This window comes from Canis aureus, chromosome 28 (genome assembly GCF_053574225.1).
Source record: "Canis aureus isolate CA01 chromosome 28, VMU_Caureus_v.1.0, whole genome shotgun sequence".
NCBI classification, from domain to species: domain Eukaryota; kingdom Metazoa; phylum Chordata; class Mammalia; order Carnivora; family Canidae; genus Canis; species Canis aureus.
In genome coordinates, this window is record NC_135638.1 from 25,426,388 (window position 1) to 25,438,670 (window position 12,283).

General features: G+C 38.0%; 1 protein-coding gene and 1 non-coding gene across 9 annotated transcripts in view; both read right to left on the reverse strand.

Annotated features, from left to right (window-relative positions):
• Nucleotides 1–12,283, reverse strand: part of MCMDC2 (minichromosome maintenance domain containing 2) — a 39,009-nt gene that overhangs the window by 5,011 nt on the left and 21,715 nt on the right. For 7 of the 8 annotated variants that reach the window (XM_077876717.1, XM_077876723.1, XM_077876721.1 and 4 more), the window contains 2 exons: nt 8,877–9,019; nt 4,492–4,601 (listed from right to left, as the gene is read on the reverse strand). In XM_077876717.1, the coding sequence (XP_077732843.1) occupies nt 4,492–4,601; nt 8,877–9,019 (253 nt within the window). The remainder of the gene's footprint in view (nt 1–4,491; nt 4,602–8,876; nt 9,020–12,283) is intronic. The other variant, XR_013367230.1, reaches the window with a different exon arrangement.
• LOC144300694 (U6 spliceosomal RNA) lies at nt 1,396–1,502 on the reverse strand. The gene has a single exon (XR_013367497.1). It is a non-coding gene; the product is annotated as a U6 spliceosomal RNA (small nuclear RNA).

Sequence of the window (12,283 nt, forward strand, 5' to 3'; positions counted from 1 at the left end):
TGGGCTTTATTACCCTTTGCCTTCCATGGTAAAGTCAACAACCAATTGTTAGCACATGGCTCACAATCTTCCTCTCTTCCCTAATACTTGCCATTCAGTGATTTCCATGTGAATTACCCATTTAATTCCAGACCTCTCTGTCTTGACCTTTTCCCTTTTCCCTCCACTATGCATAGAAAGGTCATAGGAAACTGAAATCACCAAAAACTTATTTCAAAGCCATGAGTTCAAATGTCCCCCTTCCCTACACTACCTCTTATACTTCTAGTTTCTTGGACTCTCTGAAACCTCCAATTGGCTTCCTTCAATTCACTTCCCTCTTTTAACCTATTTAAGATTCTTTCCCAAGCCGGTCCCTCAACTCCCTTGTCCTTTGCCTGTCACACTCCCCTATCAAAACCTGAACTCTGCATGAACCCAACTATTTACTTTATGTCTGCACTCTGGGCTGTTAGGCAGAGAATCACCTAATTGGCATTTCTTGGTTTCACTTTAAATGAATCACAAAAACCTCAGATGGTAGGCACTTGCACTGCCAGAAGACCCTGCTGGGTTTGTCTAGCACAAGTGTTCTTCTGTCCCCTACAATGCAACTATTATATTCCATTCTTCTCAAGCGTTTTAGCTGGTGACCTCGTGTAGAGTCTATGACCAAATCTATAGACCTGATTCTATGTCCATTTGTCTTCTGTCTTATAAAATGAACTTTTTTTTTTTTAAGATTTTATGTATTTATTCATGAGACATACACAGAGAGAGGCAGAGACAAAGGCAGAGCGAGAAGCAGGCTCCCTGCAAGGAGCCAGATGTGGGACTCGATCCTGGATCCTGGATCCCAGATCCCGGATCCTGGGACCACGCCCTGAGCCGAAGACAGATGCTCAACCACTGACCCACTCAGGCATCCCATGAAGTGACTTTTCTACTAGAGACCAATATCTTTCACATGTACTCTGGATTTCATCCTCTCATTTTTTTAGTATCTGTAGTATCATTAGTTTACTCTCTATTGCACATCATAAGACCTATTGTCTTTAAGAAAATCTTTTCTTGGACCACACATCCTTCTCTACCCATTGTTTTTCCTCATCTTTATAGTCAAACATCTCAAAGTTGTCTGTGTGCTATTTCCATATCCTCACTTCTTATCCCACCCAAATACCAACCCTTTGAAGTAGCACTGATGATGGCCACCTATATCCTTTAGATTGCCAAATCTAATCATTTATAACTACACTTGATTTTCTTTCCACATTTTAGCTCCTACTTCTCAGTCTTTTTTAGTTTCTCTTCCTCCTCAACTCCATTTCTAAATGTGGAAATTCTTCAAGGGCAGTCCTGAAGCGTTTTGAAAAAAAACCTTTTTTTGAAGATTTATTTATTTTCATGAGAGAGAAAAAAATGGAACACTTCATGAATTTGACTATCATCCTTGCGCAGGGACCATGCTAATCTTCTCTGTATCGTTCCAACTTTAGTATATGTGCTGCTAAAGTGAGCACCTGAAGTTCTTTGTATAAAGTCTTTCTCTAGGGGATTTCTGAGAATTTCATCCATTCCACAGTGATGAGTACCATCTCTCTGCTGATGATTCCCAAATTAAATTTCTTTTTTTAAAGATTTATTTATTTATTTATTATTATTATTATTTTTAAATTTTATTTATTTATTCATGAGAGACAGAGAGAGAGAGAGGCAGAGACACAGGCAGAGGGAGAAGCAGGCTCCATGGACGGAGCCCAACATGGGACTCAATCCCAGGTCTCCAGGATCATGCCCTGGGCTGAAGGCGGCGCCAAACCGCTGAGCCACTGGGGCTGCCCTATTTATTTATTTATTCATGAGAGAGAGAGAGAGAGAGAGAGAGAGAGGCAGAGACACAGAAGGAGGGAGAAGCAGGCTCCATGCAGGGAGCCCGACGCAGGACTCAATCCCGGGACCAATTCCAGGACTCCAGGATCATGCCCCGGGCCAAAGGCAGGCACCAAACCACTGAGCCACCCAGGGATTCCGCCCCCCAAATTAAATTTCTAAATTAGAACTCTCATCTAAACTCCAGATTCTTCTCTCTATTGGTATCTCTGTAGGATCCCTCAAACTTAAATCCATAATTTGGTTTATCACCCAACCCTTTTTTTTTTCCTAGTCTTGGTAAATAGTTCCATGACCCACTTAATTGCTCAAGGTAGAAACTTGGAAGTTTTCCTTAATTCTTCCCTTTGCCCTCTGTCCCAGCACAACCTATTGGTTTTTGCATCCAAGAAAAATGTACTTGAGTAGGAATCAATTTCCTGCTATTTTTTTCCCTTTTTCCTTTTTTTTTTTTTTTCAATTTCCTACTATGTTTAAAGTAACACTTAAGGATCTCTTAACATTGATTTTTTGCTTAAGACTTACAAATCAGGAACACATGGGTGGCTCAGTCGGTTAAGTATCTGCTTTCAGCTCAGGTCATGATCTCAGGGTTCTGGGATTGAGTCCTGCACTGGGCTACCTGCTTGGTGGGGAGTCTACTCCCTCTCCCTCTGCCTGCCCACTCCCCCCTGCCACTTGTGCTTGCTCTCTCTCTCACTCTCTGTCTCTCCCTCAAATAAATAAAAATCAAATATACCTAACAAATTCATTCTGAAAACAAAAACTAAAGGAAAAAAATCTTCACAGAGTTTTATTTTCCTCAGCAAACGTTTTCTTAAATGCTTCAAGAAAGTCTTGACAAAACAGTTACCAAAATTGCCATATTCTACTACAAGAGTCCTTAATATTATAATAACATAGTTCTTAAGTTCAAAGACACACATTTTTGTTTTATTGAAATCTAGGTGCATCTTAACAATTTTGATGGCATGCCATACTAAAATTTGCAGCAATTTTTCGTTACAGTACATAAAAAAATGTGTGCTAGTTTTTTTTTTTTTTTTTATCAAGAATGCTTTTAATTATAGAATAAGAAGAATGTAAAAGATAACACCTGGCTGACTCAGTCAGTAGAGCATGTGACTCTTGATCTTGGAATTGCTAGTTTGAGATCCATGCTGGGTGTAGAGATTACTTTAAAAAAACCAAAAAACCCCAAAACTTAAAAAAAAGTAAAAGGAGAATGTAAAAGATAAAGCAAATTAAAAACGAAAATATTTTGGGACACCTGGGTGGCTTAGCTGTTGAGTGTCTGCCTTTGGCCTGGGTGAGTAATCCCAGGGTCCTGGGATCGAGTCCCTCATCAGGTTCCCTGTGGGGAGTCTGCTTCTCCCTCTGTCTATGTATCTGCCTCTCTCTGTGTCTCTCATGAACAAATAAATAAAATCTTAAAAAATCAAAAAATCAAAAATATATTTTTATATCATTCCTCTTATTTAGCATTGCTTGGGAACCAATGTTTTTCTCCTTTGGTACATAAATTAATTCAGCATGATAATTAACTTTTTCTAGGGGTCATAAACCTATAAGACATACTTCATAAAATGTACCATTCATTTGTCTATAAAAAAGGTTTTATAAAGCACATACATATAAAAATGTTTATATATTTTAGAGATTCATGAGCCCCTAGACTTATCTCTAAGTATCCATGAATCCCAGGATAAGAATGCTTGGGTTTAGATAACTATAGAATAAAGTCCTAATGTTGTAATGAATCTCTGCAAAAAGTCATTACTATATAAATTGAATTTAAGGCAAATATAAGCACTGAACGTATATACACAGAAAAGTCAGTGTTAATACATCCTTTAAGTCCCAAGGGTGGAACCAGTTTGTTTTCGCTTTTTTTTCTTAAGATTTAATTTATTTGTTCATGAGAGACACAGGCAGAGGGAGAAGCAGGCTCCATTCAGGGAGCCCAACATGGAATTTGATCCCAGGATTCCAGATCACTCCCTGGGCCAAAGGGAGGCCCTCAACCGCTAAGCCACCCAGATGTCCCCAAAGTTTGTTTTCAAGGATGGTAATATCTTATCAAAATTAATGTCTCATCCAATTCAACAAAGACCTTTGGGAGAATGACTCTCTTTACTCTTAAGAGTCCTTTTACATTTTTTTTTTTTTTAGCAAAACCACAATAAGCTCAAATTCACTATAAATAATTAAACGCAATAGTCACAGGATTAGTATAGCTAGCAATTCAGAAAGGAGGTGACGCCAGATGATCACCTTTTCTTTGGCTATGTTCCTAACTCCATTGAGGGGGACTGCTTGACAATCAAATGTTGCATGTTATTTGACAAGGAAGATAAATTGAAAATCACTTCATGTATTAAGTACATGTTTTTTCAAAATTCTGTAAGCAATGCAAAAGTTTAAGTATCCGAGCAATCATGCACAAGGAACTTACAGATGATACTACCTATATACAATTAGTAAGTGTTCAAATTCAACAAGCCTTACCTGATAAAAATTTATTATTGTTTAAAATCATATTTAAAATATATGTAACATATTAAAAGACTAATAATATTTAAATTATTTATAGTGATCATTAACAAATTAAGAAATTACCATATTTCAGTGTGAGAGATGTTTCAAATAATAAGGCTGCAATTAGTGCATCTTCTTTAAGCACTTTATTCCTTAAGCTCAGTCGAGCATGGGCTTCAGCTAGGGAAACTCTGAAAAAGAAAATTGATGCTAATCAAAATATGTGGATTTTATAAAGATAATATATATTTTGGAACACGTGGGTGGCTCAGTGGCTAAGCATCTGCCTACAGCTCAGGGCATGATTCTGGAGTCTGGGATCCAGCCCCACATTGGGCTCCCTGCATGGAGCCTGCTTCTCCCTCTGCCTGTGTCTCTCTCTCTCTCAAGAATAAATAAATAAAATATTTTTTAAAAGATAATATATATTTTGGCAGGAACACATGAAGGCATATGTATACATAACCATACCTTAGAGAACAGCATATTTTCACTTAAAAAAAAAAAATTTAGGGGCAGCTCTAGTGGCGCAGTGGTTTAGCGCCGCCTGCAGCCCGGGGCGTGATCCTGGAGACCTGGGATCGAGTCCTACGTAAGGCTCCCTGCATGGAGCCTGCTTCTCCCTCTGCCTGTGTCTCTGCCTCTCTCTCTCTCTCTCTCTGTGCCTCTATGAATAAATAAATAAAATCTTTAAAAAAAAATTTAGTTTCTTTTCAAAGCATTTTTTTCCTACCAAGTTCAACAGACTGTTCCAGAGCAAGCAAATACCCTGACTTGTTATCAAACACTTGGTTTCCACCCTGGCTTATCTTTATTATTCTACACCTTCTTCCCCAAGTTCTGTTCAGATAAATATCTGAAAATTAACCAAACTAAATATCTCTTATAGATATCTTTGGTGCTTTCTTCCAGTTCTTCATCTATTTAAAGTCTTCAGAATCTTGAAATTTTAGTTTTGGAAGCGACCTTAAAGTTCAGACTCCATCAGATAACTGAATCTTCTCTACAACATTTCAGGTTACTTATTGTCCAGTCTCTTTTGAACTTTTCCTAGGGCTCACTAGGAATCCATTCCTTTACCTTTTATTTTTTTAAAGATTTTATTTTATTTTTTTAATTACGTATTCATGAGAGACACAGAGAGAGAGAGAGAGAGAGAGAGAGAGAGAGAGGCAGAGACAAAGCAGGCTCCATGGAGCCTGATGCGGAACTTGATCCCGGGACTCCAGGATCACGCCCTGGGCCAAAGGCAGGCGCTAAACCGCTGAGCTACCCAGGGATCCCCACCTTTTATTTTTATTTTTATTTTTTTTTCACCTTTTATTTTTAAACTAAGCTTTGATTACCTAAAAAAAAAAAAAAAAAAAAAAATCTCTCAAGCTCGCTCTTTTTAAAAAGATTTTATTTATTCATGAGAGACACAAAGAGAGAGGCAGAGGGAGAAGCGGGCTCCCCGCAGGAAGCCTGATAGGGTACTAGATCCCAGGACCTTGGCATCAGAACCTGAGCCAAAGGCAGCTGCTCAACCAATGAAGGGACCCAGGTGCCCCTCCCTCAAGCTTTCATTAGGCATATTGAATGATGCTGAGCTTGGAAATCAGAAAACCTGGGCTAAGGCTTTAGAATTTACTATCTCTGTGACTTCATATAAATCATTTACTTTCTGAGGTGCTTTTTTTTTTTAAGATTTTATTTATTTATTCATGAGAGATACAGAGAGAGAGGCAGAGACATAGCAGAAGGAGAAGCAGGCTTCCTGCAGGAAGCCTGATAGGGAATTTGTTTCCAGGACGCCAGGATCACGACCTGAACCAAAGGCAGACGCTCAACCACTGAGCTACCAGGTGCCCCTTTCTGCGTTTTTTTTTTTTTAATTTATTTATTCATAGATACAGAGAGAGAGAGAGGCAGAGACACAGTCAGAGAGAGAAGCAGGCTCCATGCAGGGACCCCGATATGGGACTTGATCCCCGGTCTCCAGGACCACACCCCAGGCTGGAGGCGGCGCCAAACCGCTGCACCACCGGGGCTGCCCTCTGAGTTTTTTTAAAGCTCAGGTATAACATGGGGACAATAATAATTCAGTTATGATTTCAAATAAAGCATTTGAAAATTTTGGGACTCACAATGATTATATAAATTTAAGCTGAAATTGGTTTCACTTAAATTTCTTTTTTAAAAAATATTTTATTTATTTATTCATGAGAGACACAGAGAGAGAGAGAGAGAGAGAGAGAGACAGGCAGAGGGAGAAGCAGGCTCCACGCAGGGACTCCATCCCGGGACTCCAGGATCACGCCCTCAGCTGAGCCACCCAGGCATCCCGGTTTCACTTAAATTTCTACCCACTGGCCCCTGGTTCTGTTTTCTGAGATTATAAAACAAGCCTAATACTTCTTAAATATGACAGCTCTTCAAATACTCAACGACAACTTTCCTAGTTGCCCTATATTTTCTTTTCTCCAAAATAAAATATTCCTAGCTCTTTTAATATGTCATAAGACATAACTTTCAGGCTCTTCATCATTCTGGCTACTTTCATCAAGACCAGATTTAGTTAATATTCTTTTTCAGTACAGTACTACAGGTGTGATTTAATCAGCAATGTAGAAGTGAGGCAGAACTAGCATTTTTTTAAACTCTTGATACTATATTCTATTAACATAACCTGAATTCACAGTAATATTAATAGCCATATTACACTGTTTACCCATATTAAACATAAAAAGAATGAAATCTCAAAATTTTTTCATATTAAGCCATCAAACTTTTCTTATCCATTCATTCTTGGTTAGATCAAGATCATCATTTGAGTCTATGGAGAACTCCCCAGAGTTATTTTCAAATATGACTATCATGTTCCTGATGTCCTCATCTAAGCTCCTTTAAAAATGCTGACCACAACAGAATATAGACAAAGCCTTTCAGGGAAAGAAAAGAAAGTGCTGTTCAGCTCTACTCTAGAAAAGCAAGGATGCTATTATTAGGTACCTGACTATAGAAGCAGAAGAAAAATTTTAAGTTTTTTTTTAAGATTTTATTTATTTATTCATGAGAGACACACTGAGAGAGAGAGGCAGAGACACAGGCAGAGGTAGAAGCAGGCTCCATGCACCGGGAGCCCGATGTGGGATTCGATCCCGGGTCTCCAGGATCGTGCCCTGGGCCAAAGACAGGCGCTAAACCGCTGCGCCACCCAGGGATCCCTGGGCAAAATCATCTAAACAAAGTCAATTTTATAATGAAATGTTGACAGTCTCACATAATTTATTGAATACTGCCCTGAAAGTGAACTGTAGAATGGCTGCATGGATATAGAATGGTTGTCTGTGTACCAATTACTTACCTTTTAATCTCATGGCTGACTGGGAACTGTGGCCCACTATCCCTGCCCAATATGAGAGAGTATCCTACTATATATTGCTAGCCAGGAAAAAGATCAAAATTCAAAATTCAAAGTATGATTTCTACCAAATGTGTATCCTTTTCACACCATTATGAAGTTGAAAAATCGTACGTCAAACCATCCCAAGTTGGGGACCATCTATCTAATTAATCTATCTATATATATCCATATATATATATCCATATATATATGTTTAACATATTCATCTAAAAATATATAAAACATTGAAATAAAGTATGTATTAAATATACATGATATATTTAAATTACATATGTTTGTACATGCTAGTATTTGAATGGATAATTTTGGAAGAACACACAAAAACTGTTAACAGTGATTATCTCTCTAGAGAGTGGGACGGCAATGGGTAGTTACCTGGACACCCTATTCATTTTTTTAGACTTTTCTTTTACTGTGTCCATACTTTATAATAAAAATTAGTTTAAAGTTTATTATTATTTTTAATAGATCTTATTTATTTATTCACGAGAGACACAGAGAGGAAGAGACAGACAGAGGGAGAAGCAGTCTCCACACAGGGAGCCTGATGTGGGACTCCATCCCCAGTCTCCAGGATCACACCCTGGACTGAAGGGGGTGCTAAACCGCTGAGCCACCCAGGCTGCCCCAGTTTTTAAAATAACTTTTCAAGGAACAATAATAGATGAGTCTATTAAAGTATTTAAAAGTACAGGGAATGATGTACTTGAAAAGATATTTTTCTAGGTTCAACTAAAAATGCCTGGAATATAAAAAAGCCACATTTTAAAAAACAATTATTTGCATTTGAAATCATTGCACTTTACTCAGACACATCTCATACAGGGGTTCCAGTAAAAAAATAATTTCATGAAAACAAGTACTGGAGGTTCAAACGATGTAACAGTATAACAAAAGGAATTGTTAAAAAATCACCTTAAAATCTTTTGGAACAAGGTAAATTATAAACCAGCCAACTAGCAATAAAACAAAAAAAGAAACAAGTGAAACATAATAAAGTTAATTAAACACATAATTTAAAAGTCAATACTGGCTTTAAAATTTTAGACTGAATACCTACAAATATTTTAATGCAGATGCTGACAGTTTTGATCCACTTATAGAATCTGTTCTGATTCTTCGACTTGCTAGATAATAGCCATGAATCATTCTTTCTGCCTCCAAACTGAATTCTACATTCAAATTCTTTGCAAAAGCCAGTAGCTAAATTAAAAATATGAGAAATTTAAGAAATTCACACTTAAAAAAAAGATATTCAAACTTTATTATAAAATCTATATGACAAAACCCCAAAGTGTGCATATTTTATTTACATCAAAGTTGATTAAATATCTGGGGCCATCCCAAAGTCATTAAGCACTTGAACTCATAGTCTTATACTTGTAAATATTGTTAGAAGTTTAGCCAGAATAATCTCTTTCTTCCTCTTAGTACAGAAATGTTCTGTGCAATGTATTTGAATGACTATCAAGTCTCTGTTTCCAGTGGAATAAAGGCTCACTTAGATTTTTTTCAATGGGAAAAAGGCTTCCTTCAGCAGCTCATTTCCCTTTGAATGGCTTTAATTCTTTGACAATTTATTTCTTTTTTTCTTTTTATAAAGATTTTTATTTATTCATGAAAGAGAGAGAGAGAGAGAGAGAGAGAGAGAGAGAGAGGCAGACACACAGGCAGAGGGAGAAGCAGGCTCCATGCAGGGAGCCCGATGTGAGACCTGGGACTCAATCCTGGGACTTGATCCCGGGACTCGAGACTCGAGACTCGATCCCGGGACTCCAGGATCACGCCCTGGGCCGAAGGCAGGTGCTAAACCTTTGAACTACCCAGGGATCTCCCCTTCCTTCCTTTTAAAGAACACAGTTGAATACTAGCAATGTGGGAGGTATGGTGTTAATTACTATGAAGGTGGGCCTTGGAGATTGAGTTAAGACTTCCAAGAGAGAAGAAGCTTTCAACAAAATGATTAGCACTGTCTTCTCTGAGTTTTGTGCTTTTTTTCTTTCAAAGGATTCCCAGTCCCTTAAATCCTTAATCCATGGAATCATTTCTAGTTTTCATTATCCTGATTGTTTTCTGGTTTTTCAACTCAGAATCAAAAGGAAAATTTTATGATAATAAGGTTGCTATTATATTTAAATATAACCTTTTAAAGGATTTGGGTACTCCTGCATTAGAGTATATCCTGTCTTCTTTATTCTCTTTACACTCCATGGTTCACCCTCTAGACCTTCATAACTGAATAATAATATTATCAATAATAGCAGTAGCCTTCTCCAAGTTTTACCCAATGGAATCACAGTAATGTGCCACCTATCTCCCCCTTTAGGAAATGATTTGTTCCCAGCTACCAGGAATGCTGTTAGGATTGGCCTCCAGGCTCCTTCAGGGAATGCCTTAGGACAGCCCATAATCAAATCACTGACTGAAGTGGAAGTGGGGCAAGTGTTATAAAAATAAGTCCGTCTATTTATGTCCAAAGCAAAACAATTCTGGTGGGTATCTTTAACCCTAGAGCTCTTTGTGGGGCTATCTTTGGACCCGCATCACAGCTTGAGTCCTTTCACTGCTAATCCCGCTTCCTTCTCCCTTCCATAGGTTTTTGTCATTGTTTTAAGATTTTATTTATTTATTCTTGAGAGACACAGAGAAAGGCAGAGACTTAGGCAGAGGGAGAAGCAAGCTCCCTGCAAGGAGTGTGATGTGGAACTTGGTCCCAGGACCCTGGGATCACAACTTGAGCCAAAGGCAACTGCTCAACCACTGAGCCACCCAGGAGCCCCATCCCTTCCACAGGTATTAACAGAAGTGCTAGAAGAGCACTGCTGAATAAACAATGGCACACTAAACTCATCTTGGTCAGCCTCTTGGAGAGCCCAGGCTGTGATACACTCTATCTAATTTGTTTTGAGTAATGGACAGATTTATCTTCTGGAGAAATCATTTTCACTGTACAACTTTTCTCTACAGTCTGACGAATCAACTATAAATTTTTTTGCCTCAGCTTGAAGGCTTATTGTAAATTTGACAAATCCTAATCCTAATGACTCTATCATGTAATTCCTACTCCAGTCAGCTAATTCTCCTCATAGTTTTCCATGTATATTTATTTCTACTTTTGTCTTTGCTCCTACTTTCATTTCTGTTTAGAATGCCCATCCTTCCTGTCATCTAAATCTTACTTTTTCCTCAAGCTCAATTAAAATCTCACCTCCTTGAAGTCTTCCCAATTCTTGCATTCTACTTGATATCTTCCCTCCTGAATTCCTAAAATACTTGCAGTTAACACCACCCAGCTTAGCACTTAAATTGTCCCTTAATGGCTCCATATATCTTGTTTTATCTCAATTAAATGATAAAGAAGATTTATTTTTCTGTGAAAATATAAAAGAGCAGAAGTAGGCTCATATATAAAGATATCCAGTAACTACCTAAATAATAAATCCCAGGGTTTTTGTTTTTGTTTTTCAGAGAAAAACTGGGCAAAAATTTCCCTGGGTCATTAGGGTGTCTATATATTTAGTACTCTCATACCTAGAGACTAGCTACTTTTTTCTTATATATTAAAACAAACAGGGGCGCCTGGGTGGCTCAGTCAGTTAAGCACCCGACTCTTGATTTTGGTTCAGGTCATGATCTCAGGGTTGTGAGATCGAGCCCCATGTTGGGTTCTGTGCTGGTCATGGAGCCTGCTTAGGATTCTCTCTCTTCCTCTGCCCTTTTCCTCCAAGAAATATAACTAACTAAATAATAAAATAGGGACACCTGGATGGCTCAGCGGTTTAGCACTGAGGTGTGATCGGCCCAGGGTGTGATCCTAGAGTCCCAGGATCGAGTCCCACATTGGGCTCCCTGCATGGAGCCTGCTTCTTCCTCAGCCTGTGTCTCTGCCGTTCTGTGTCTCTCATGAATAAATACATAAAATTTTAAAAAATAATAATAAAATAAAACAAAAAGGCCTAATTTATCATATTCTTTTTCTGTTCTAAATTATGTCAATAAACAATGCTTATAATTCAGCTTTAAGTCCTCCTCACTTTTCAACCTTTTACCCAGCAATCTACCTGCAAGGAAGGCAGGTATGAAAAATAATTTTAACGACTCATAGATTCCCACTCCAGTAATTCCCTGCCCTTTATCTATCCTATCCAGATACTTTAACTCTACTGTTGATAGATTCTGAAGATTTAATATTAAAAGGGCATCACTTGTAAATACTTGTGTACCTTTAGTAGCTATAAACATCATTACTAATTTACATCGTCTACTCTCAGGTTCCCTGAATATGCTGCACGTGTTTTCATGGCAGGACACTGAAATGGGGGAGTCATGACAGGTATGCTCTTAGGTCAGAACTTTGAAGGCATTTATATAAAATTAATCCCTTTGAATAGTCTATAAAATGTAAATAACTGGACATCTATACAGCCTCTCATAATTTCCAGAGAAATATTCTATTGGCTTTTTTTT